Source organism: Mya arenaria, chromosome 4 (assembly GCF_026914265.1).
Source record: "Mya arenaria isolate MELC-2E11 chromosome 4, ASM2691426v1".
NCBI lineage: Eukaryota > Metazoa > Mollusca > Bivalvia > Myida > Myidae > Mya > Mya arenaria.
In genome coordinates, this window is record NC_069125.1 from 67,324,915 (window position 1) to 67,352,129 (window position 27,215).

The following is a 27,215-nucleotide window of genomic DNA, read 5'->3' on the forward strand; positions in this document are numbered from 1 at the left end:
CAGTTGATCATGTTTTATACCTTCTCGGTATGTTTTGCAGACTGAACTATCGTTTATATGATCCAATCTTTATCCGGCGGCGTCCATCTGAGGACGTTACATAGAGACCGACCGCTGACATCCAGATGTGAGCTAACTCCTATACAACACGTATACAGACAAATATAATATAAGTCTGCACATAATTTGTATCAAAATTTCAACTTCAATGTCTATGTTATAAATATTTGTATACAACTGCTTTATAAATTTGCTCTCTCTTATTTACGTTCTAAATACAATCCTCAGTATTTGGACAAATGTTTTCTCCAAAAAATCCGATAAGAACTAACTTAATCGTAACAAGCTCGTTGTTCCCAAATTCAGGAAGCATATCAACTATTGGCATTTTCTCGGACATTATTCCGCTGACCGGAGTGATTTGCCGATAACAGGCATGTCACAATTCATAATCATTTCTATAGATCTTCTGCTTACGAGTCTCTGATAAAACATTGACGACGCTTCCCATCATGATGATTTTTATTTTACAATACAAAGCTAGGCCATTTCTTCAGCCGAAAAAGAAAACAAATATGTCATTTATATGTTCATGAATGGGTGTTTACTAAAGCTAAGATTAACCAATTCACCTAACTTTACAGTCAATCTAAGAGGTCGCAGAATGGTCACGTATTAAATTAAAAATCCGTTTTTACAGAAACAAACACATTTCTTGTGGGCAAACTAACGGTGTTGGAGTTTACAATCCGGTACACCATGTTCATCACTGCTCCAAAGTATGCTTTATGCGAAGAAATTAGTCAGGCCGGGAATCTAACTTATATCCTGAATGGTCTTTTGGTTACAACTCGTGGCATTCGTTTCTTTTTTTTAACATAGTTTAACAAAATACTAGCAAGCTAGATGTAGGTATGTAACAGATTGATTGTAAGAATAACTACATGATTGTCGAAATTTTTAAGTATTTACAGTGTTTTTATTTAAAACATGTTGTATACGGTTTTAATTTTGTAAAGTCAATTTCTGAAACAGACGGATTAATATTTTCCTCCTAATCAACAATTTTAGATACTTGATACAAGAAAAACGACTATTGTGGCAGAGGTAGGGTATCGGTTAATGCAACCGAATACTGTGTGCTTATAATATATGGATGCCTGTCTGAATCGACTCATTGGAGCGTTGGACACAATTGTCAGATACGGAAACATTATGGCTTTTATGTGCCAACAAATCAATTTTTTTCAAAGCGTTAGTAACGCTTTATATCACCAAACTCAATTTTCGAACGTAAATGTTAAAAATTGCGATCTGACATTTTGTCACCAGTCTTATATCAATTATTTCCAGATATTTACGCATGATTGATTCCAATACTTTTTATGGTCAAAACCGCCAGTCTGTGAGTGTTCAGCTTCAACTGAGATATGTTTTGCTCTGTTTTGGATTGATATTCTTACATCTGCTATATCAAGTATTTGTCTGTTTCGATCCGCTGGCACATGGACATCTCGCAAAGAGTATTGACTAAACTGCATAGACGGCAGCCGGTGGAGCCCCGACCAAAATCAGCAGTGTGGTCATAAACACAGCAGCCTTATTTACAAATTGTCGGCGCAGTGGTGTCATATCCATGTTATCTTCCCAATTTGGCTTGATAATCGATCAGTGACGATAAACGTCCCTCTTTGCTACCAGCCACACGGGGGGTTTGACGGGGTTAACGGCAATCCTGTAGCTATATAATTCACGGCAATTTGGCTCGAAAAAAACACTATTTTGACGTGATTGTGGGGGAACTAAAGTATATTTACCTCTTTGCCTATTTATCACATGGGGATTTGGCAGGGTCAAGCCACTTTATTGAAGCATATAGGCGAGGACCATTTTACACTTTAAATAATCCTGGATTTATTTTCTCCGCAAATGGGTTTTACTCTTTGTCATACTGCCATTCAAAGTTCTATAAGTGATCCGTCATAAGGAGGTTTCCAAGAAGTTATGCAATATATATTGGTCATAAATGATGATATTTGCCATTTCCCACAAACGGAAACACTTAAATATTTTTGTCGTTATTTAAACAGACCAGTCTAGAATGATATCGGGATGTTTGGTTACGAGAACAAATCTTAAATTAGCATCTATAGATGATTATCATTGCTTCCATTGAACTGTCTGCAGATCGAAACCAAGCCCGCTTCGGCTACTCTTCTTTTAATTTGGATAGTTTTTTCTTTTCTTCTTTTACTTGCTTCCGATTAACTTTTTCTGTTTCCAACGTATTTCCGAATTTCTATTTCATTATGAAAACTTTCGATGAACATTGGAGGACATAAACTTCTATTCATTTTAGAATCTCGCAACTGAAGTTTAAGATTTTTATAAGGCTTTTGAGTTCAGATTTATCAGCAATGTTGATTTTGAAATCATTTTCCAATTAGGACGTGTAGCATTTAATTATAAGATTTTGTACACTTTCAAAAGGATGTAAAACCTCCTCGTACACTTTCCGGAATAGTAATTATTGTTAAAGATGCACTCTTACTCCCAAATAAGATTTATTACAAATGATAATATTGTTTTAACAATCCTTAAGGATGAATAAATGTCGAATAAATGTCGAAAACAATGGTTCTTATGAAAGATACCGAATTTAATTTGAAAGAAATGTGAATTAAACACTGTTAAATACACGGTACCAATCTTGTTTTCAGTAATTAATATTTTCTATAATTGCATTATTTAGAAAGACGTTGAAGGTTTATCACTCAAAATTTATGTTTGTTATACATGTGTATACATTCATTTTATATAAAAGTGTCACTTTAATATCATAAATTCGACAAATCCAAACATGTTGGGTGTTTTTGTACAACCACTTGAATATTACTTTTTACGCACGTTTCGTTTTGTAACGTGAACCCTAACGAAGACCACTTAATTCATACGTTCGATTTTTTCCGTTGTTTACCTCATTTCACGCGTAAAGGACAGCAGATGCTCCAGTTGACATTTAAAATGACTAGATAAAGGACGAACGCTCGTAACATGTGTTATAACTTTGATTTACTCATAAATAAATAAAAAATCATTGCAAACAAATAGAATACTGTAATTCTTATAATATTACTGTTACTATTAATGTTCTTTTAATGATAACGTTCCCTTTATCTATAATCTAGAATGACATAATACAATATTTACATTGCTGCAAGGTGGCTCTCTTTCTTGTTAGATAAGTACGAACATATTAGAAAAAGTTATGTTTTTAAAAATTCAATTATGGCCGAAAAGTTGGCGTCTGCTTCGTGCTCTTGTATTTATACTTTCCCGCGCCTTGGTACTTGGTGATGAGGACATGGCAATCATTTGCCCCCAAACCAACCAAAAACCCGGAAAATCCGAAATTGAAAATCTCACCCAACCAGGAGTAGTGCGGAAAATCTGTCGATTGTAGTCCTCCGCCACATCAAATGTAGTGCAACTTACGGAATCCGGGCGAAATTCCTATGCTACGTAATCCGTTCATAGCATTTACCGCTAAAGCATGTTTTACGAATAGAGATTATTTCAAGTAAAAGAGGCCGCCCCAAAACAAACTTACTTCCGTGTTTCAATTAACAACGTGAAATTACTAAATGGACTAACATAATTAAGAGAACTATAACCATGAGCTATTGTATAGCCACGGAACCGGTGTATACGACACAACTTGAATTGCAGGTAGGGGTGAAAGTAATTTCCTTCTTTAGTCTATGGGATATTTACATTAGTAAATGGGATAGTGATCAATATATATATATATATATATAATGGAACATTTCATAAACTGTGTAATATTCTCCATCCCATGGAAACATTTTAATCTACATGATCACAAGATGAAGTATAGTGTAATATTTGCAACCGTCGCCTGCAGTACTTTTGATTTTCAATACACTCATGCGAAATAATATTGCCTTATTTCATTTGGACAGAAAATACAACAACAACAACAACAACAACAACAACAACAACAACAACAACAACAACAACAACAACAATCACAACAGCAACAACAACAACAACAAAACAACAACAACAAAAAAAACACTTACACCAACACCAAACAACAACAACAACAGCGGCAGCATCTGCAACAACACCAACACCACCACCAACAACAATAACAACAACAAGAAAAACAATGGTGATTTGTTCTGATCCTCAAAATGAAAACCAACTAATAAAGACGTCCATTATAATTCAGAGAACTTATATGTCTATTGCCGTTATTTGAAATGATTATTGAACAGGCGATTGAGGCCTTTCGCTTGTTTTGAACTTCAATAAAACAAAACTTATTTTGCCTGCTCAACTCTATCGTTTTATTGTTTATGGACTGTTTTTGTCACAAAGAAAAAAACAATTGTTAAAATGTTGACTTGTAAAGATAATTAATTGATGAATATTAATTAGAGAGGTTTCAACATAATCAGTTTGAATGGCCGCCTCCTTCAAGATATTTAAAAAAAATACTTTTTAACCTAAAGCTGGAGAATATATCCGCTATTACTGAATTAACATACCGTAGAAACGATATTTTGAAACATTCGGTTATGACTGTACATGCACAAATATCCAGAAACGTTTTAGAAGATATAACTTTTTTTTTTAAATTACAAGAATTTAAGTACCAACTTAACTACATAGGTTCTTCCTCTAACAATTTGCCCTCCTGAACATAAAGAAATCCTATGCATGTATTGTTAGATTTGTTCGAGAACCAAAGACTAGCGTTTAAAGGCCATATCACGTGTTGAATAGAGGCCATTCCCAAATTTGTTGTGGTCTTCTGTCGTCACACAGATTCAGCGTTATGTGCTCTTTCTCGTCATAGTCAAGGCATTTTCCAGTGACATTGTGCATAATAACTCCGTTTGGTAAAAGAGTCCATTGGTTTTCCGGATTCCTCCACCAGTTTCTAGGATTCTGAGCAATAAACAATGTCCCAGCGTAGTCAGCCATTATCCAAGATGCTTTATTTTTCATGCGGCCGTCTTCTGAGACAAGGAAATATTGGTTTCCCCCGGTTGTACAAGCATATAGTATCAGAGTTTGTGTTTTAGAATCCTGAAGATTCGCACAATCAATGCACTTGTTATTACTTTTGTTTACAATGGGTCCATACCTCTGTGGGTTCTGTGGAAAATATACTTCATGTGAAATTTCTTTTATCTTGTTTACGAAATACTTATATTTCTTGCACTCATTTACTTCACGTATTTGTTTCCTAGCACTTACATCTCCATAATCAACTTCTGGCTCACCGCTCTTTAAATTGTCAAGCATAATTTTCTGGATTATTCCGTCCGTCCAAACCGAAGCAAACCGAAGTTTATTTTTGAACAAGTAGGTACTTCTTTTTTCTACCCCTTGCCATGGTGTTATTCTATACAAATGAGCAATTTTTGAGCAGGGAACCATTTCAACCCTGCCACCACATAACCAGGTCTTGACTGATATCTCAGTATTTTCCGAACCCCATACTTCCATTCCAGGGTCAAAGCCTCCTAGCTGAAGAAAGAAGTATTTTGTCATCGCCATCATCATGCCCGGAACCGTACAGTATTCGATAGGAGCAACACTTCCATTGCGTTTCAAAATAAACTCGTCGGAATAGAAAGTCCATTGGTCATTTGCAGATATTTGTTCAAAACACATGAACTGTGTATTCCATTCTCCAATCACATATTCGAACGTATCCATATCGATCACTCCAACATGAGATGTAAGCAAGGCTGTTGGTTCCTCGACAAGTCTATGCAGAATAGGCTCCAACCAGCCGATGTTGAACTCGATGTGACTATCAAGGACAATGAAATGCCCTGACCTTGCCCGCTCGATTCCTTGCTGCCTGGCCATCATCAAACCACGAGATTTCTCGTTCCGAATTAAAATCGCCTTATCCATGTTCCTCACATGAATTTGTACTCCCAGGATAGTGCGTCTATCAACAGTTCCGTCATCAACAAGAATGACTTCCTGGAGAAGTTCTTTGGGACATGTGTCGAATACTCCATACACGGTCCTCATTAATGTACTTAGTGGTTCATCCCGGAATATGATGATAATGCTGACAGTTGGGAGATTGTCTGGATATACAATCATTTTGCACGTTTGAGGCCTTCTGTCTGCTAGTGTACGACGGAACCCAATCAGATCACTTACAAATATGTTCATACCGTATTTCAGTGATTCGTTCCTCCTCTTTATGTATTCCGTGCCTTCCGTAAGATTTCCGACCACAACCTTCGCACCCATTGCCCCTAGACCTTTGTCTATTCGAATCGTGTGATGTTGTGTTTCAGATTGATACCCATATGTATTGTTTGGAGCTATTCTAGTTGGTATGTGTAAACTTTCCTTTATGAATCGAGAATTCCGAGCATGTGGTGTAAGTAATCCCACAAACATTATATTAACAAATGCATAAACCAGTAACAAAATAACAAATACTGTTATAAGCATCATTTTGGAAAACCTTTCGAAAAATGGATGGCTTTGTGCTGTGACCACTGCTAACAAAATGCGGTGAAAGAGCGCAACGAGATATATCTGGCCTTTGAATTGGATGATGATGCGATCAGATTTAATAATTGTCGTTAATAATTGTCGTGATGGTTTTGTTTGTTCACGCCAGAACAAAAGCAAACGAATACAATCATGAAAGCTGTTACGGAGCCAATAAATGCATTTGATATGTGGTTCTTTATATTCTAAATATTTAAATGCGACAGGTGGTTTTCATCTTAGGAAATAAACAAAACAAATAAACATATTCTGATTATTCGCCGACTATCTTTGATATTACTTTAGAAATATTCCAACTAAGGGACTAGTTTATAAATTGCAGAACAATGCTTTCAATAGTTTCCACGTTGCATGATAAAATATGAAGTTTATTTTATTTTTTTAAACTTTACACATTAATTGATAAAACCAACTTTACACATTAATTGATAATGATACCTTGAATTGTAATAGCCCTGCTTATCATTTTGAAAATTTTGATTTTAAATACCAATTCAATCATAACAACTCGGCCATCTCCGGCAAGCTTCGAGATAGATACAGGCAGCGGTGTTCCGATTGATAACCAACTTCCGCCCAAATAGATGAAAGTTACACGGTACTATTACAATATCCTTTATGTTTGTAAACCTCCTACGCAGTAATCTCCCTTGGCGACAGCAAAAATGGCGAGTTTTGAAAAATTAAAATTGAGCTTAATTGTTTGTTTTGAAAATGTCATGAATGAACTCCAGATAATTCCCTCTGAATGCATAGTATATTTTATCCCCGCTCTATATACTCATATGAGTGAAATGTGTTACAAAAACTTATACAATATATAAAGCGAGGAATTCACATAACATGCCGGTACAAATAAAAGGCGAATTTCATGCTTTTGAAATCTATGTATTAGACCATTGACTCTATTTCTTCCGAAGAAACATATGCATATTTTTGGTATAATTTAGTTTTAACCGGAGGATTTAGCTTGGAAAAAGCAGAATATCTATAATTCCTGGCTTAAACTATTGTTACAATATTATTAACTATAATGTCCTTCGAACATATGTACACCCAACATAAAAAAATATTATCATTGAAATAATAACCATTTTTGGTTATCTACATGCACGTTGATCTTCTAATTACATTGCGCCGACTTGATGCTATGCATCAACTTATTTCTTGTTGATATTTAACATGATATATGGTTGTTCACATTATGCATTCTTTTGTATACACATATAGTGATAAAATTGATGTTAAAGATATCATGTTTAAACAATGGTTTGCTGTCGCATTCCTCTGCTTATAAAAATAATCTACAAAAAAATACATAATTATATACCAGACTTTACGTAGATATTCAATATAAATTTTCCATGACATATGTATGTACATGTATGTGATTGCTATAACATTGTATAATATTTGACATTTAAGTAGAATAAACTGCTTGTTATAACGTGCATACCGCATTATTGCTCTTTAACCTAAACTAAGCCTCACTATAATATTATGTAAATTAATGGGACAAACCCAGTAGATAAGTATCACATCTCCTCATTAAATCTACTTGTATCATTTTTGAGATATTGCAGGATCCAATTTTATTCCGGATTCAATCAAACTATATTGAACGCCAAATCTATATAAACGCTCTTCAGATTTTTAGAGACCTCTTTAAATAATTATGGACCGCTTCATATGATTTAAAGATATCGTTACGATCTGTATAATTATTGCTAACAACAATAATATTGCTGCTCTCACTAATTGAATTATTGAGCTCTATAAATCAATTAAATCAATTAAAATGCTTTGTGGATACGATAAGTTTATTGCATACAACAAATACACAATTTTATAGCATAATATACAATGAATGAAGAAAGTACACTAACACAGTTTTCTAGAGTAAGTAGATTTATATGATATAACATCCATGGTTGCGAGAGTGTGATAATACGTAAAATGAAATGGAAAGCGTTTGGTAGGATGACATTAATTGAAACATAAACGCAATAATATGAAATAATAAATGAATTACGTGTTAATATATATATAGTACTAGTTTTTAACTAGATTGGCCTGGCGCATGTGCGTTTGGTTAGAGGTCACCAAGCCTGACAAGTGGGTTTTCTCCAGGAACTCTGGTTTCCACCACAACACAAGACCACACTCTTGCGCAACATCGTGCCTACGAGAGTGATTAATATTAGTTAATATACCTTTCTTCACAATCGTTGAAAAAATATAATGTTTAAAGTCATCGGATTATAGCCATCTCCAAATCTAACAAATCCGTAATTATCAATAATTGATTTCAAGATAGTTCTCATCTATAAATGAGCTCTTTAATTTAATTGTTAAAAGCATTAATTCGGCTATCTTTGAAACACAACAGTGTATTTTTATGAAATCGATATATTTTTAATTGAATTGTAGAGCATTCCAAATGATTTGTAGAGGTCTCTAATTCAATAAATGCTATTATTAATTTGATTGGAACCCGCTTTAATTGCATGATCTCTTATTATTTGAAGAAGTCTTTTAATATATGAGTTTATTATGATTTGGCGTTCCATAAAACGTAGCCGAAAATGCGAAGAGGAACATTTAACGACATGACAGAGAACCACGTGCTTTAAAAACTTGTACGCGGTGGAGGACCGGAAAGGATGGTCCAGACAAGTTTTACTCACGAATCCACAGAAATGAAGCGCATGCAAATACATCAGGATTCACCAATAACTTTCTCTTGAAGACGAATCTATTGATGGTTCGTTTCTTAAAGGTTTTCAACCGTTCAAATGATACCGATAACTACTGCAGACATGAAATATTCGAACGTTACTTCCAAGTCGTTGGAGGCAATCTAGTTGAGAGAGACAGGAAATCCCCAACAACAAAACCATTTAAACTAAATAAGGGAATTCCATGTTGTTGTTTTTCACGTTACGTAGTTGACTTGATTTTGAACATTCATACTAAAAGCACAACGTGCTGATTGAACACGACGTTTTATATATTGTGTTTAAATATATTTACATGTTAGCAAGTACGACATGCAAACACACTTGTAATGTTTGTTACCTGCTTGGAAAATACCTGTTGTCTTGGACAGAATTTTCTCGGTTGAAATATTTTCTGGGTAATTGGACTGCGGTGCTTTGATGTGTTTGGAGAAATGGGACCACGGAAGGGCTGAACATTCAGTCTTCATCGAGTCAGGATATAGGAACTCGCATATTTGGTGCAAATCGCTTACATTGGGACAGCTTCCAGAAGCAGGAATGGCTACAGTAACACAGTGTATCTCAGGTCAGTTACACTTGAGACCCTCCCGGCAACTCAACGGTTGTGTGCTTGTTTGTTTTTATTTTTCTATGTCTATACTTTGTTTTGTATTGCATATATCTGTATATGTGTATAGACTATACCTCTTTTCACATATGGAGGATAAACAGAATAAACTAATCTTAAATAAGTGCATGATTTTTTCATCAAAGAAATAAACTGCGATTATCTCATTGAGGCATTTTTTTTATTCATTCAGAAGTGTTTATGAATATTTTGCGGTCCCTCTCATGTATCACCGATGTAACGAACCAATATTACCCATGGTTATTTCCAGTAATCAAATTCGCGCTATACCATATCCTTACATTCATTCCTAATTGCCCGTCCAAACCCTGTGAGAAGTAGAATTTCCGTAGCACTGGACCAAGGAATACGGCTTGCTGGTATGTTGCGGATTTAAATTAAAATTATTCAACGCATTTCAAGATCAACAAACTGAGTTGTTTGTATAGATCCGTGTAGGTCGTGTTAGTATCTGCAACCATCGATAGCAATGTGTTTTCATCTTTACATTCTCGAAAAGATGATGGCACAGGGTAAACGCCAAAGACATAGACCACGCAAAAACACAAACAAGAAACATGGAACAACAGCACAATACTCAACACAGTGCATATATACTTAGTCTATAAAAACAACTAGGTATGTTTATCAAGGATTGTAAGGTACCGCCATGGAACTTGTCTTCTAAATAACGTTAAATACAAGTCCGACCCCCTCCCCCACGTGATGAGGCAACCACCCGACCTTTTATTCGTCTTAAATCACGACTGGCAATCATTGGTGCCGCAACTGAAAACGCCCCTAGCGTCGTCCTATGTAGTGTCAATGAATAGAAAATGTGCGTAGATGGTGATTATGTTGTCTTATTTCTTTTCAGAGACTTATCAAGTTTAAAAAATCGGGGATTTTAGTTCCACATAGGATTGAGAATGTTTTGTGTTAAATGTAAAAGAAATTCAAACGCTGATAGTCTAGAACTTGCATAACTTGCTAAAAAAAATAGGTTGCCAAATGTTGACTGCTATTAACGACGGTATTTGTGATAGTATTTATGTATCAAGCATCAAGTACACCTTACGCAGTAGTGGCTAGAGAACAGGACAGGAAATCGACAACGCACAACCAACTATTGCCATCACATAAGACCATCCTAGTGCACATGCGCCGAAATTGTACATATTCGCTTCTGAAGTGAAACCGAAAGTTGTCCAAACCCCGTGAATCCGGTGCTCGTCAATTTCCATGCACGTTATTTTCAGATTGGTATTGACTGGCAGCGAAAATTGAACATGTCGCAGGAAATTAATACAGGCTCGGCCAAGAGCGTTGTTTTGAAACATAGTTGTCATTTCTCTACGAACTCCTGTTTTTACTGCCAGACGTAAATGATCGGCATCTGTCGTCGGAGACTCAGACAGTATCCTCAAATTGAAGGGTACAGTTTCATTGTCTGACACAAAATACCATTTTCTAAAATTCTTTCTACAGATTAACTAACCGTTTCAAATAGATCTTCACTTTTACCTTCTTTGACATATAATTAAGAAAGAAAGCACTTTACATTTCGACCATTTTGTTTTTATTAATACATAACAGAACAGATCTGTAGGCATCTGGCGCACCACACCTATGTATTATCTATTCTTGAGCGTACACACACAGTCGCATTGGAGAAAAGGGCTCGATGAGCAGGCGACGAATTCGAGGATGGACCGCAGGGTCCAGATGTACCGCACGTAACTCATACCCGCGGTCACACGATCGCCCTTAGGGCACTGCAGAAGACAAATCATATGTTATTGCTAATACCTGTACAATCATATAGATGTTCTCTTAACAAAGATTAAAACAATATTTTGTGAGAGACAAGAAAACATGACACTTATAATTCAGCGCATGACATTGTCAGTAAATACTTGCATCGTCTTATAAATACTTTTTACTAGTTCGGACATATTCCTTTATTTTACTGTCATTCTAATGAATATGGATCTCGCATCCCCTTTCAAGAGGAACTTTCATTTGTAATAAAGTATGTTGTTACACATATTCCATGTCAGCAAAACACAATCTTATAGTCGTCTTAGCACATTATCTTTCACAACACAATTGTGATGCAATACAATCTCTCGATTCTATGACTTTAAATATAACCATTTTGACAGAATTCTTCCGAATTACATTAACAGATGATCAGGAAACATATTGATTTTGTTTTGCTTTGTTTTAAATTTGTTCAATAATTAAGCGGCTTCAAGAATTTACTTCCTTGTTATAAAAGGATTTCTTTTTATTTACATATATAGGCTAAAATACACTGATTTAAATTTAGAAGATGCACATTCATGCAAATAAATGTCCAGTTAACAAAACAACAGTCTGCTAAAATGCCAAATGAACGTATATCATATGCATTATGATTTTCTATCGAAATGACTTTTGATTAGCAAGACTGTTTCTAGGACAAAAGGGAAGGGAGGACTGCGTGAGGCTGTTAACACAAGGTAAACATATATCAATTTATTTTCACAGATGTCCACTTCAATCTTGACGCGATTCTCTAGATTCGTACCAGTGAATTTCTGCTTCAGATATAATGAATTCTAGGTAAGTGCCGTGGATGGAGGAAGTTCATGTTGCTCGGCAGCGGAATATATCGGGTGAGCATTTCTCCGCCTTGCCAGATAAACTTCCTCCATCCAGGGCACACACCTAGTATTTTATTATCATGTTACTTTGTTTATTTAAGCAATATAGATTACCTTAAATTTGTTAAGTATCTTTACAAATAAAGGGGATACCTGTTTTCTTTCCTGTTGACGTCAGCACACTCGGTATCCATGTTTAAAACGCCCCCAAAATAGTTCAACTTTTTTCAATACGCTTATAGTCAAAGTCATTGCATTTTAATACGTCAATATCAATTCAAAACAGTGTCATTATCACGAAGATTGATGGGACTTTATTGGCGAGTGATTGTTGAGGTCGGCTGTTAAGATACTGAAACATTATTTGTGCTTTTCCTCTGACAGTTCAGAATAGAAAACAGTCCGTTTTCGCGGTCACACGACCAACTGACTGTAGATAAACATCACGTGGTCTACTATCCTACTATTCAAATTTACACGCCACCTTGTTATCGGACGGATTTGTATGCAGGTGACAGGATACAATTATATTTTAACACGATGCCTTATTATTGTTCGATCTCAATATCAGCAGTTGATAATGTTTCATACCTACTCGGAATGTTTTGTAAACTTAAATATCGTTTATATGATCCAATCCTTATCCGGCGGCGTCCATCTGAGGACGTTACCTAGAGCTTGATCTCTGAGAACCACATGTGAACTAACTCATACACAACACATATATAGACAAATATATATATATAAGTCTTGTTCATTTTATAATGTGTATTAGAATTTCAAATTTAATGTATATTTTAAGTATTTCTATACTAACCAAATCGTAACAAGGTCGTTGTTCCCAAATCCAGGAAGCATATCAACTATTGGCATTTTCTCGGACATTATTCGCTGACCGGAGAGATTTGCCGATAACAGGCATGTCACAATTCATAATCATTTCTATAGATCGTCTGCTTACCAGTCTCTGAAAAAAAACATTGACGACGCTTCCCGTCATGATGATTTTGTTTTATCATTATAAAGCTAGGCCTTTTCTTCTTCCGAAAAGAAAACAAAATCAAATATGTCATTGTGTTCATGAATGAGTGAATACTAAAGCTAAGATTTACTGATTTACCTAACTTTACAGTTAATCTAACAGGTCGCAGAATGGTAACGTATTAAATTAAAAGAAGAAGTATTTACGGAAACAAACACATTTCTTGTCGGCAAGCTACAGTGTTGGAGTTTACAAACCGCTACACCACGTCCATCACTGCTCCAAAGTATGCTTTATGCGAAGAAATTAGTCAGACATGGACTCTAACTTATAACGTGAATGATCTTTTGGTTATAACTCGTGGCATTCGTTTCTTATGTTTACATGGTTTAACGAAATAATAGCAAGCTAGATGTAGGTGTACATGTCACAGATTGATAGCAAGAATAACTACATGGTTGTCGAGATGACGTTACATAATGCATAAATAATTGGCATTTTTAAAATATTTACAAACAAGGATTGTGTGTTTTAATAACAATTGGTATATAGTTTTAATATTCTAAAGGTCAAATTCTGAAACAGACGGATTAATATTTTCCAGCTAATCAACAACTTTAGATACTTGGTACAAGAAAAAGGACATCTGTGGCAGAGATTGGGTATCGGTTAATGCAACCTAATACTTTGTGCATGTATGGATGCCTGTCCGAATCGACTCATTGGAGCGTTGGGAACAATAGTCAGATGCGAATACATGATGGCTTTTATGTGCCAACAAATCAATGTTTCAAGTACGTATAATAGTATAAATAGTAAACATAAGATATTGAATCCAATACAAACATTACTTCACTTTATACAATCTGCGCTTATAATGCCTTGATGCCTGTCGAAATCGACTCATTGGGTCGTTTTGGAACAATAGTCAGATACGGAAACATTATGGCTTTTATGAATCAACAAATCATCGTATAGTAGTATGAAAAATAAGCATACGATATTGAATCACATACAAAGATTACTTCACTTGACATAATCCGCAAGTTCACTGCGATATGCTATGACCACTGTCAGATTGATATTTGTACATCTGCTGTTTCCGCGATTTGTCTTATTCGATACTGGCGCATTGACATTGATCAGATAGCTCGATACTCCCTGGGTAGGCCGTTTGACTAAATTGCATTGTCGACAGCCGGTGAAGCCCCGGCAAGATCAGCAGTGTGGTCTTAAACACAGTAGCCTTATTTACAAAATGTAGGCGCAGTGGGGCAATATCCCTGTTTCTTTCCATTTCGGCTTCATAATAAATCAGTGACGATTAAAGTCCCTCTGCTACTAGCCAGACGGGGGAAACGGGGTCAACCACAATCATGTAGCCATATCGGCTTTCACTGCAATTTTTCTTCAAAATTACGTATTTGTCGTTATTTGGGGAACTAGTGTAACTTTACCTCTTTGCCTTTTGATCACACGGGGATTTGTCGGGGTCAAGGCACTATAGGCCAGTCAAATAGGCGCATATCATTTTATACTTGAACATAAAAACTCTGGATTTATTTCCTCCGCAAATTGGCTCCACCTTTTGTCATACTGCCATTCGAAATTCTACAAATGATCCATAAAAGAAAAGATTTCCACGAAATTATGCAATACCTATTGGTCATAATTAAATAATATTTGCCATTTCTAACAAACGAGGTCACTTAAGTGTTTTGTCATTATTCGCATAGATCCGTCTTGAATGTTCGTGATGTTGGGTTACGATAACAAATCTTGCAATAGCTTCTATAGATAATTATCATTGATGTCATTGAACTGTCTTCAAATCGAAACTAAGCCCATAACGGCTACTTTTGTTTTGCTTTGGATACCTTTTTTATCTTCTTTTATTTGCTTCCCGTGAACTTCTTCCATTGTGATAACAAGGTTTTCAACGTATTTCCGAAATATTTTCAATGAATATTGGAGGACATAAACGTCTGTTTATTTTAGATTCTCGCAACTGACAGTATAAGAATTTTCATAAGGCTTATAGATTAAGAATTTACAGCAAAGTTGATTTTGAAATCATTTTTTAATTTAGACGTGTTTAATTCAAATATTAGAGGTTGTTCATTTTCAATAGGACTAGTGTGAAACATTCTCACATAAAATCAGGAACTGTAATAATTTTTAATATCCTAAATTCGACAATCCCAACATTTTTGCTGTTGATGTACAACCATTTGAATACTACTTCATGTTATTATGCATACATTGCCATTATATTTACTCTTTTTGAAATAAAATGCAAGTCGATAGGTTGATATTACTACTTCCACAATATCCTTAATGTGCATACCACCAGATGTAAATACTGGAGGGATCCGCACAAGACATCCTTAACTCCATGTCACAATAGAGGTGAAACGACTGCATTCTTTTCGCGCTGGTGTTGATGGATGTTCTTTGCATGCCAAGCATGGTGGGTGAATGGGTACATTACAATACAAATATAATACCAATACAGTATATACCAATAAACATTTATCACATCCTGAGCCAAACTATTTACGATTGAATTTTCTAAGGATGGTAGTTCTCAGTCAATACGCTTTTTCAGAATTAGTGACTGTAAAAGGTCAAATGTTATTTACATTTTGTACAAACGCCTGACTCCGCCGTTGATAAAGGAGTTCCGTCCCACTTACGAAACACTTACGACAAACTTCATACGAGAATTTCTATGTATTTATGTATTCACACGGAGTTTACATATACAATATTTTCATACACTAGGTGAAAATCAGTTCTTGTACACATATACTAATAACCAAATTTGGAACTGTACAAAATCCATAGAACATTGAAACCTACGCTCAAAATACATAAACTTTATACATGATTCGGTACGAAAGGTACATACTGAGCAAAAAATAACAACGTCAAAGAAAACCCAATGCATTAACTGCTAAACAAATTCCTCTGAAGTTTAGACATATAAACGCTGTAGGAGTCTTGCTTCCTTTTACACCCCGCTGCCATATCGTTCTGGTGGTTAACGGACTCCTGTTGGTCTGTTGCGGAATACCTCTACAAGTTGTTCTGATCAAATGGAAAGCTAGAACTTCCTATTATTGCTGGTGTAGAATAGTATAACGCTATGTCAGTCTGCCGCGACTATTGTTCAGCTAGATCACGAGATGGAGTTCCATCCAGTTAACTTATCTGGCCTGTAACGCAATGAAAAGGTAAAATTTGCTAAATCCGCAACCCAACGGTGACTGGCTGCATCCAACTTTGCTGTAGCGCGGACATATGTCAAGGGATTAATATCAGTCACTACTTCAAATGTATTGCCCCACAGATAATCATTGCACTTTTCTGTTACAGCCCATTTCAAAGCAAGAAATTATTCAAGTTTGTGCGGGGGATATCGCAACTCAGTTAACTTCAAACTTCGACTAGCGTTGGCTATGATAGGCTCTGTAACATCATCTAGTTTCTGGTATAAGACAGCACCGTAACTAGATCCTGAACTGTCGGTATGCAGGATAAATGGCTTTGAATAATCTGCAAAGACCACTGCAGGAGCAGTTTTCAACTTATTGACAAGCATGTCCGAAATAAGAAATTTTAGACATGAAAAACTCATATTTGGAGGGGTTTAAGTTTAATCCATTGTCTGATAGCCTTGATAATACTGCCTCCAAACGCCTCACTTGTTCATCAAAATATCCGGACAAAATCCGAATATCATCTACGAAAACTAAGCATTCTCTAAGGTGAAATTCTCCTATAGTTTTCTCGCAAAAACGCTGAAATGTCGCACATCATGTGACATGTGTTGGTCAAACCAAAACCCAACATATGCCACTAGTTAAATCCAAGATTCCCACAGAAAAAGCTGTTTACTGCTTGCTATCTTCTTCCATTTCAACATTCCAATACCCAGATCTCAAATCAAGTTTTGAAAACATAGTAGATTTGTAGAAATACAATAAATACATTAACTATTTCAAATGAAAGTTAGCTATATCAAACTATAAAAAGTGGGGTAATAAAACAACTGGTATAGACACATTTGATCTGTGATTTTTCACTAATCAACATTGATATTTTTTGTTCGAAAATGCTGGCATCACATTTATTTTAGAAACATTGGCTTTATTTTCTTCGTGTGAAATTGAAATGTTCAGTATTTCTCTGTTTTTGAACAGGGTTGTTTTCAACCCTGTTCAGTGTAGCCACAAACTCGACACTCACAACTGAAAATTCCTATTAATAGTAACAAATGTCGCCAGCCGATTTACCACCAAAAATATAGTTTGAGAAAGTGCAGACTATATCAATTGCAAGCTATGTTTCAAATTATAGAGGTAGATTTGACAAAGCAAGAAGTAATCATAACGCAATGTCTATTTAAATAATTTAATCTGTTGAACTTAGATAAAGATAACATTACAGTAGTATCCCTGCACCAAAAGATGAATGAACATCGAAACGTAAACAAAGAATTACTATCCACTCAAAGCGCATCATTCAATCACGTGACACAATGATGAAGCCAAGTGAATTTACAGTCGAAGAGAGATAATCCTGTAATGAGATAATGCAGTAAGTTAATCAGATTTCTCTGCCTTGCCTTTGTAAAGAAGAAGCGGGAAATCCAAGCTTGATTGATTGTCGTGCACATTTGAAGTCTACAGAGATGTTTGTTTTACTTTGTTTTGTTTTACTTGGAATCTGATGTTCTGATGGTTAGTATTGATTTGCATTTGTAGTCTTTTGTGTTTGTCTTGGGTTAGCAATGGATTGGAATGATCATTTTTTCATTCAGCTGCATTTATTTAGTTTTGTCATGTATTTTTACGACATCAGCATATTTTGTATTTAAACCGAGAACGGCAGTTCCGTGATATTCTTTTAGCCTCTTTCCATATACTAATATATGTGGGTTTGGTTACTGATGATAACATGCATGGATAACAGAAGTCACCATGGGAGTACGAGGGAGTAGGAGTGTTTGATTCCATAAATCAGTAAGTTCCATGTCAATGATTTGTTTTATGATGTACTGTGTTGTTGTTGTTGTAATCGCTTGTATTATATGTGTGTTTTATTTGCTTAAGCCATTTAATTTAATATGCCACTACACACGATTAAATTATACCTGGTATAAGATATAAGACTGTTTACGATGTTAAATTATAAACATGTTATTATTCATTATCTTATGGTTGTTTATATTTATATTTTCATGACGCTCCGATATTATATCTTCATTCGATAATGTTGAATATAGAGATATTGAAGAACACTGTGTTTGTTGTTTGAATATTAACTGCTACATATGGTAACCTGGACATATAGACCCACCCTCGCTTAGGAATTACAAATGTATTCTCATCTTAAAACCTGGAATGACCTAGAAAGAAACAATGGTCTCATTGATCTCAATTATCACACAGTTTCCCTGCTTAAAACATCACGTGATAGCCCACGTGGGAATAGCAAACGTGCGAAAGTGCTGACGAGTTACCTGACGATATAGAAATAGAAGAGAGTTGCTGACCATATAGACAATGAAGGAAAAAATGTTTTGAAATTAAATATTTTATGCTAACTTTATATGATGTATATATATCTACAATTGTTTGAAATCAATTATTTAATTTTTCATCATTTTAATTAAGAAACCATTTCTTTTTAATTTGTTTTAATTTCGAAGTTGTTTTGTGAATAACAAGGCAAACATAGGCAAACTCTTTCTAATGAGTAAAGTTTGATTAGTATATATATACTCATATGTAACACCATATGATGGAGTTCTGCTCGGATTGGTTACGTTCTCCATCATTGTTTGCCTTCTTACACAGCGACATTAATTTTATTGTCAATAAAATATTAATTTTTCATTTACCATCATGCTTCAATAAACCTGGGGCGGCCCCTATGGTTGTTTTACAGGCGGACTCTTAGATTCACTGTGCAACATATCAGCACCTTATTAATACGCACATGATCGTAAATCATAATGGTGAAAACCCGTATAAAACTCTGTTCATACAGTGCTATCAGCGCTTTGATTCTCCAGTCTAATCGGGCAACTGCTCAGGTACTGTTTGCAAGGCGCTAGGCTCCGCACACTAACCTACCTTATAAGCATACCCAAACATTTTTCTCTACTTTTTTAAATCTAAGTGGCACTGGGCCTTTAAATTTACTCCCTGTCGTGAAGCTTCAAGAAGACATGAATACGGTTTGAATGGAGGTAATTTTTCATTATTATAAACAGAAATATATTAAGCTTTCAAAGGAGAAACAGTTAAACTGTCTTGAAATTTAATTATGTAACGCATAATATTTAAATACAACATTTAACTTGAATGGGATTTACTCGTTTAATCTTATGTTAAGTTTTATTTTATTTTGTGAGCACACAATGACTTGTCGAGTTTTGGTAAAAAGTAAAATATCAAATTAAGATAAAATTTGAGACAATATAAAATAACTATTTTCTGCGTTTCAATTAATTGCATTTGTGTGATGTAGTTAAAAAAGGTGGTACCTTGCTGTTCGATCACTGGTATGGTGACGTACCTGTCCTTTTTGTATGTAAAAATAGCGTGTTTTAATACTTTGGATAGAAACTGGATTGCAATAAATGTGCAGAAAATTTGAAAATATAACAATTGAAATTCATTTCGGTGGCATTTACATGATCTTGAATGCCCCTCTCAATATGGCAATATAAGCATGTAGCCATTTTAAGAGGGGCATTTAAGATTGCATGAAAGCTTACGAAATTGCAATCAATAAATGATACAATGGAATTAAGAATAAAAGTTCTGGGTCTCGAGTGTCAAACTCAGACTAAAGATGTTATATTGACCTGGCCTAGGGTTAAAATATAGTATCTTTATAAGTGAAAGTATTCACCATCTGATAAAATTGGAGTGATTCTTTTTATTTCTTATTTTTAATCTAAAGTTTGAGATCATATCAGCTTTTAATGAATTAACATACAGTAGAAACAATATTTTGGAACATTTGTGTTATGACTTTACATAACCAATACGAGAATTTAAGTACAAAATAAACTACAATAAAAAATAAGGCTCTTCCCCGAACAATTGCCCTCCTAAAAATAAAGAAACCTGTGTATGTTCTATTAGATTTGTTCAAAAAACAAAAAGATGCGTTTAAATGCCCTATCGAGTGTTGAATAGAGGCCATTCCCAAATTTGTTGTGGTCTTCTGTCGTCACATAAATTCAGCGTTATATGCTCTTTCTCGTCATAGTCAAGGCATTTTCCACTGACATTGTGCATAATAGCTCCGTTTGGTAAAAGAGTCCATTGGTTTTCCGGATTTCTCCACCAGTTTCTTGGATTCTGAGCAATAAACAATGTCCCAGCGTAGTCAGCCATTATCCAAGATGCTTTATTTTTCATGCGGCCGTCTTCTGAGACAAGGAAATATTGGTTTCCCCCGGTTGTACAAGCATATAGTATCAGAGTTTGTGTTTTAGAATCCTGAAGATTCGCACAGTCAATGCATTTGTTATTACTTTTGTTTACAATGGGTCCATACCTCTGCGGGTTTTGTGGAAAATATACTTCATGTGAAATTTCTTTTATTTTGTTTACGAAATACTCATATTTCTTGCATTCATTTACTTCACGTATTTCCCTCCTAGCACTTACATCTCCATAATCAACTTCTGGCTTACCGCTCTTTAAATTGTCAAGCATAATTTTCTGGATTATTCCGTCCGTCCAAACCGAAGCAAATCTCAGTAGATTTTTGAACAAGTAGGTACTTCTTTTTTCTACCCTTTGCCATGGCGTCATTCTATACAGATGAGCAATTTTTGAGCAGGGAACCATTTCAACCCTGCCACCACATAACCAGGTCTTGACTGACATTTCAGTATTTTCCGAACCCCATACTTCCATTCCTGGGTCAAAGCCTCCAAGTTGAAGAAAGAAGTCTTTTTTCATCGCCATCATCATGCCCGGAACCATACAGTATTCGATAGGAGCAACACTTCCATTGCGTTTCAAAATAAACTCTTCGGAATAGTAAGTCCATTGGTCTTTTGCAGATATTTGTTCAAAACACATGAACTGTGTATTCCATTCTCCAAGCAGATATTCGAACGTTTCCATATCGATCACTCCAACATGAGATGTAAGCAAGGCTTTTGGTTCCTCGACAAGTCTATGAAGAATAGGCTCCAACCAGCCGATGTTGAACTCGATGTGACTATCAAGAACAACGAAATGCCCTGACCTCGCCCGCTCAATTCCCTGCTGTCTGGCCATCATCAAACCACGAGATTTCTCGTTCCGAATTAAAATCACCTTATCCATGTTCCTTACATGGATTTTTACTCCCAGAATAGTGCGTCTATCAACAGTTCCGTCATCAACAAGAATGACTTCCTGGAGAAGTTCTTTGGGACATGTGTCGAATACTCCATACACGGTCCTCATTAATGTACTTAGTGGTTCATCCCGGAATATGATGATAATGCTGACAGTTGGGAGATTGTCTGGATATACAATCACTTTGCACGTTTGAGGCCTTCTGTCTGCTAGTGTACGACGGAACCCAATCAGATCACTTAAAAATATGTTCATACCGTATTTCAGTGATTCGTTTCTCCTCTTTATGTATTCCATGTCATCCGTAAGATTTCCAACCACAACCTTCGCGCCCATTGCCCCCAAACCTTTGTCTTTTCGAATCGTGTGATGTTGTGTTTCAGATTCATACCGGTATGTATTGTTTGGAACTCTTTTAGTTTGTATGTGTAAACTTTCCTTTATGAATCGAGAATTCCTTTCAAGCGTAGTTTGTAATCCAACCAACATTATATTTACAAATGCATACACCAGTAACAAAATACCAAATAACTTTAAAAGCAAAGTTTTAGTGGGATGCCGAACAACCCCTCGCATGTTTGGTGACTTTGTGCTGTGTCCAATGGAACAAATGCAGCATAAGAGTGCAATGTCTTATATCTGGCTTTTGTATTGTATGATGGATGATGCGATTGGAATAAAAATTGTCGTTCACGCCAGAACAAAAGGAAACGATACAATGATGACAGATGTTACAAAGCCAAAAATGTATTTGATAAGTGGTTCTTCATATTCTTAATATTAAAAATGCGAAAGATGGTTTTCATCTAAGGAAATAAACATAATAAATTGACATATTCTGATTATTATTTTACATGATATATGGTTGTTAACGTTATGCATTGTTTTGTACACGCATATATCATAATACAATTGACGTTAAAGATATCATGTTTAAACAATGGTTCGCTGTCATTATTGTCTGCGTCTAAACACTATCTACAAAATAATGTATAACTATGTACCAGACTATATGCAGGTATTCAAAATATTTTTTTTCATGACAGATATATGTACATGTGTATGAATACTATAATAATATATAATATTTTTCACTTTAGTAGAATAAACTGCTTGTTCTCGCCAGTGCCTAATATGATTTTATAATAACAACAAGAGAACGTTCGATGTCTGGTAAGTCCATGTCATTTTAGCTTTACATGTTTTTGGAAGTTTCTCTAGGTGAAACTAGTGGGGAAACGACCCAATAAGTAACATAACAAAATAGGTTTGTGGCTTCGATTGCTTCTGCGGCTTCGATTCCAACTTTGAATAAACATAAGGAATAAGCATTATCAAAAATAAATGAGAGGCTCTTTTATGTTCTTATAAATTATATCAGCATTTAAAAGATCTTATTATCAATTGAAATCCATCAAAAGTATAATTTAAAACTCATTATGAAGTGAAGATGATCAAGCAGTAAGAAGTCACTTAGTATTTCCATCTGTACAAGAGCCCCCTTCCGGTTCTAAACCTGTCATAACTCCATTCATTTTGTGCCAAAATGATTAATATCAATAGGTGTAATTTCATCTTTGCTATAACACAATAAGCCCAGCAGATCAGTATCACATCCCATCAATAAACCAAGCTTGTATATTTTTTTAGATATTGCAGGATGAAAGAGGTTTCTAATCCAATTATTGTTATTATTATATCGTTCTTGCCATTTAATAACCATACCTTCACCCTTTTCACATACGAAGTTTCATGAACGAAGCTTTAATATTTTTTTCAGTTATGCCAAGATCCTTTTAGAGTTCGGACTTTCCTTTTTTTCTTTAGCCATAGCAACCACAGTTTTGTCAACGATACAATGAACTAACATGCGTACATTACCTAGCGTGTACACTTTTTGAGATATTGCAGGATCGAGTTTTATTCCGGACGGACGGAGAGTAACCATATTGTTCCACCCAGCTATGCCGAAGATGAGAAGAGACATTTAAAATTCAACTTTATGACACAGATTACCACATACAACACCATATGATTTAAAACTAAGTAATGAAAACATTTAATGTTCATTCTTAAAAAAATCACTATATCTGTAAATGGTTGTGTGAATTTTCCGGAAAGTTCGTATTACGTATTACAACGACAAACAGTTCAAAATACATTTGAACGATAATTTAACATTCTATTTATGTTCGAACAGTTGTTTTCGTCTGTAATATGTTTGGTATGAAAGGTAATGTTCGAACATTCAGCTTCAAGATAAAAAAAACGTTTAAAAAACGGGATAACCTTTTTTTTATAAACGGTAAGTTGTTTATTTCCAAATATATCTTTATTTAAACTTAAGTAACATTTCTTTAAATATTTTTTTTTTTGGCCAACATTTTCTGGTTCAAAGTGAAGTGTTCTGTTTTGACCAAGGTAAATTAACTACAATGGATCTTAAAAGTAGTTCTGAAAGTTAATATTTTCACTCCTTATTTTGTAGTGAAAATTTTCACTGTTGTTATTTCACTGATTAAACTCCATATTTCATCGGAAAGCATGAATATATATATATATATATATATATATATATATATATATATATATATATATATATACATATATATATATATATCAGCCTGGACGACATGCGCAGTAGCAAAGCTTGTTAACTGGTCGGAAAATGCCTGTTTTCTTGTGAACAATTTTCCATACCAGATGTTTTGAACGGACATTTTCACTTTACCATTTTGTTCTCAAATATTATAAGATTTTTTATGGATGTGTTATCTTGATTATGTTTCTGTCTAATCAATGAATTAAGGGAGTACACCATTTGGATATATTTCCATTCAGAAATGGTCATTTTCATTTTGTGATCTCCCGCAGGTAATCTCCGATATAACGAAAACAGCATTGCCCATAATGAATTTCAATAATCAAAACGACGTTACAACATATCCTTACATTCATTCCTATATGCCAAATCAAGCCTGGTGATTGGAAGGATTTCCTGAACACTGAACCAATGAAAACGCCTTAATGCGTTAGGTAAATATGGGCATGGATTAGGTTTTGTCTCTTTTATCTATTTAGATATCGATGACATTTGAGCTCATGTTCTACTGATAAAGCGCCGCTCATGCCCATATTGGAACCAGGTAAAATCAAAAATACTGTTTTTACCCATTAAGTAGACGTACAATTCGCTGAAAGGTCAAGGACGCATTTCTATGAGAATAACATAAGGTGTCTGCTCCATACCTCTTATATCATATGCAACTTTAGTCACATGCACTGCTTATCAAATTAGAATCGCACAGTCTTAAAACTGAATCCAGGCTGGATCGTCCGTACAGTATTAACAGCATACTAGTATCACTAATCATTATTGTAAAATTGTATATGAATTATAACGAATAACGAAGTCATGGAAACTGCATGTTCAATGTCATCAATAAAAACAAAACAAAATAAGCAAACAGGATACAAAACTCGTGAACAGTGCTATTAATTAAAAAAATAGTTTCCTAGTTTAGTTAGTATTACAGTTTATAGTCAAAATTGTCAGAATCGAAGTTGTCATTTTGACTGAAAAACGAGAGAACGGGACAGAAAATCGATAATGCACAATCGACTATTGCCAGCACATACGTCCATCCTACTACGCATTCGCCAACATTGTAATTATTCGCATCTGGTCCACAGTAAAACCGGAAGTAGTTTGATTCAAAACCAAGAGGGTATACTAAAAGGCCGGATACCATCAGAAACACTGAAAATACAGAATGTTCTTTTCATTTTTCTCGTTGTCGGGATATCACGATATTTTCAAACTGGTTTCTGAAGAATAATTGGAACATGTATGCGGTATTGACAACCATATATATAATGAATCAGTGCAACTCAACCTATTTCTTTTTCACCAGATCGTCGGTTTTGTAATAATGTTATTCCAATAACGATACATGTATACAATGAGTGCAGTAATTTTCATAACATAACATTACTGTTCAAATGCATTACATTAGTGTTTGAAATAAAGTACATGTAAAGTGTGTGCTTATTTGAAAAGCTCACTGACTGAATACATAGTCTCACTTTTCGAATAGTAAATTTAAATTCGACAAATATATATTTGTTGTTTAAGGTTTTCGGACAGATGATATCTCAAGAAAAAGTAATTTTGCTCACACAGTGGAACTATTTATCCTGGATGCAGACTACATGTATTTGCAGACAACAGTCTTTACTTAATCAAACTACAAGATATCCTGGCCAAATTCTGTTCTAACCCATGCGCTGCTCCCATCCAAACCAAGACGTAGATAATCGGCATATGTGAATAAAAAATCAGACATTATTTTCTAACTGAGTGGTACACTTTCAAAGTCTTACACATAATACTAATTTCTAAAATCTTTATACAGATAAACGATCCGTTTGAAGTAACTCTCTCCAAACTTCTTTGAAATAATAATATAAAAAACACTTTACATTTCGACCGTTTGTTGTTTACATACCCGAAGAGATCTGTAGATATCTGGTGCTCAACATCAATGTCATATCCATGCTTGAGCGTACACACATTGTCGCCATGGAGCAAAGGGCGCCGAAGCACATGAAGAGACATCCGCCGCCATAGAGCAGACATGCCGCCTGCCATGTGATCGAAGGAATGTTTCCAAATCCGAATTCCCCACCGTAGAAGCCACATAGCCGCGCCGCACCACCCACGGCCATGACGTCCCGGCCACGCATGCAGAACGAGTACATACCGAACGTATTGGAGAGACCAGGTCGCACGATCCACTCGGGCTGCAGGAAGCAAAAGGAGCAGGTGACGGACACGAGGATGGACAACATAATCCAGATGTACTGCACGTAACCCATCCCCACTGCCTCCTGATCGCCCGTATAGCACTACACGGGACAAATATGCATTTCACATGTAACTCCAAATGCTTATTATATAATAAGTGGTTTATTTCCTTTATATACCCATACAATCGTAGATGTTTTTCATAAAGATGACTCTTATAAATCTACCTTTGGTTTTGTCAGTCAATCTTTGAACCGTCATATGAGTATATCACTGGTTCGGACATATTTGTCACTCTTCTTGCCTTTCCGAGGAATTTGGGTCTTGTCGCCACTTTCTAGGGGATCGTTTTACTTCTTGTCAATTCTGTTTACCTATTCCATGTCAGCAGAATACAATATAATAATCCTAATAGCACACTCTATTTCACAACACGATTGCGAAGCAATATCTTTCCTATGGCTTCATTATCA

The 27,215-nt window shown here is 35.2% G+C and overlaps 3 protein-coding genes across 3 annotated transcripts; all 3 read right to left on the reverse strand.

Moving 5' to 3' along the window:
* Positions 1 to 4,797: 4,797 nt before the first annotated feature.
* On the reverse strand, positions 4,798 to 6,309 carry LOC128231016 (polypeptide N-acetylgalactosaminyltransferase 6-like). The gene has a single exon (XM_052943441.1). It carries the CDS (start codon positions 6,307 to 6,309, stop codon positions 4,798 to 4,800), a length of 1,512 nt encoding a protein of 503 aa, XP_052799401.1.
* A 5,252-nt stretch (positions 6,310 to 11,561) lies between these two features.
* LOC128231017 (polypeptide N-acetylgalactosaminyltransferase 13-like) lies at positions 11,562 to 22,271 on the reverse strand. Its single transcript, XM_052943442.1, has 2 exons — positions 21,498 to 22,271; positions 11,562 to 11,702 (listed from the first exon to the last, which is right to left on the reverse strand). Exons 1-2 carry the CDS (start codon positions 22,269 to 22,271, stop codon positions 11,562 to 11,564), a joined length of 915 nt encoding a protein of 304 aa, XP_052799402.1.
* A 2,359-nt stretch (positions 22,272 to 24,630) lies between these two features.
* Positions 24,631 to 27,215, reverse strand: LOC128233032 (LHFPL tetraspan subfamily member 2a protein-like). Its single transcript, XM_052946888.1, has 2 exons — positions 26,444 to 27,215; positions 24,631 to 25,695 (listed from the first exon to the last, which is right to left on the reverse strand). Exons 1-2 carry the CDS (start codon positions 26,811 to 26,813, stop codon positions 25,466 to 25,468), a joined length of 600 nt encoding a protein of 199 aa, XP_052802848.1. The 5' UTR covers positions 26,814 to 27,215; the 3' UTR covers positions 24,631 to 25,465.

Coding starts and splice junctions, on each gene's coding strand:
- LOC128231016 (XM_052943441.1), bottom strand. CDS start 6,309: ATGGGTGCGAAGGTTGTGGTCGGAAATCTTACGGAAGGCACGGAATAC.
- LOC128231017 (XM_052943442.1), bottom strand. CDS start 22,271: ATGGGCGCGAAGGTTGTGGTTGGAAATCTTACGGATGACATGGAATAC. Junction 11,703..21,497: donor GCTTTGACCCAGGAATGGAA/GTATGGGGTTCG, acceptor TGTCTTCTGCAG/TGCCCTAAGGGCGATCGTGT.
- LOC128233032 (XM_052946888.1), bottom strand. CDS start 26,813: ATGGGTTACGTGCAGTACATCTGGATTATGTTGTCCATCCTCGTGTCC. Junction 25,696..26,443: donor ATATCTACAGATCTCTTCGG/GTATGTAAACAA, acceptor CTGTATTTTCAG/TGTTTCTGATGGTATCCGGC.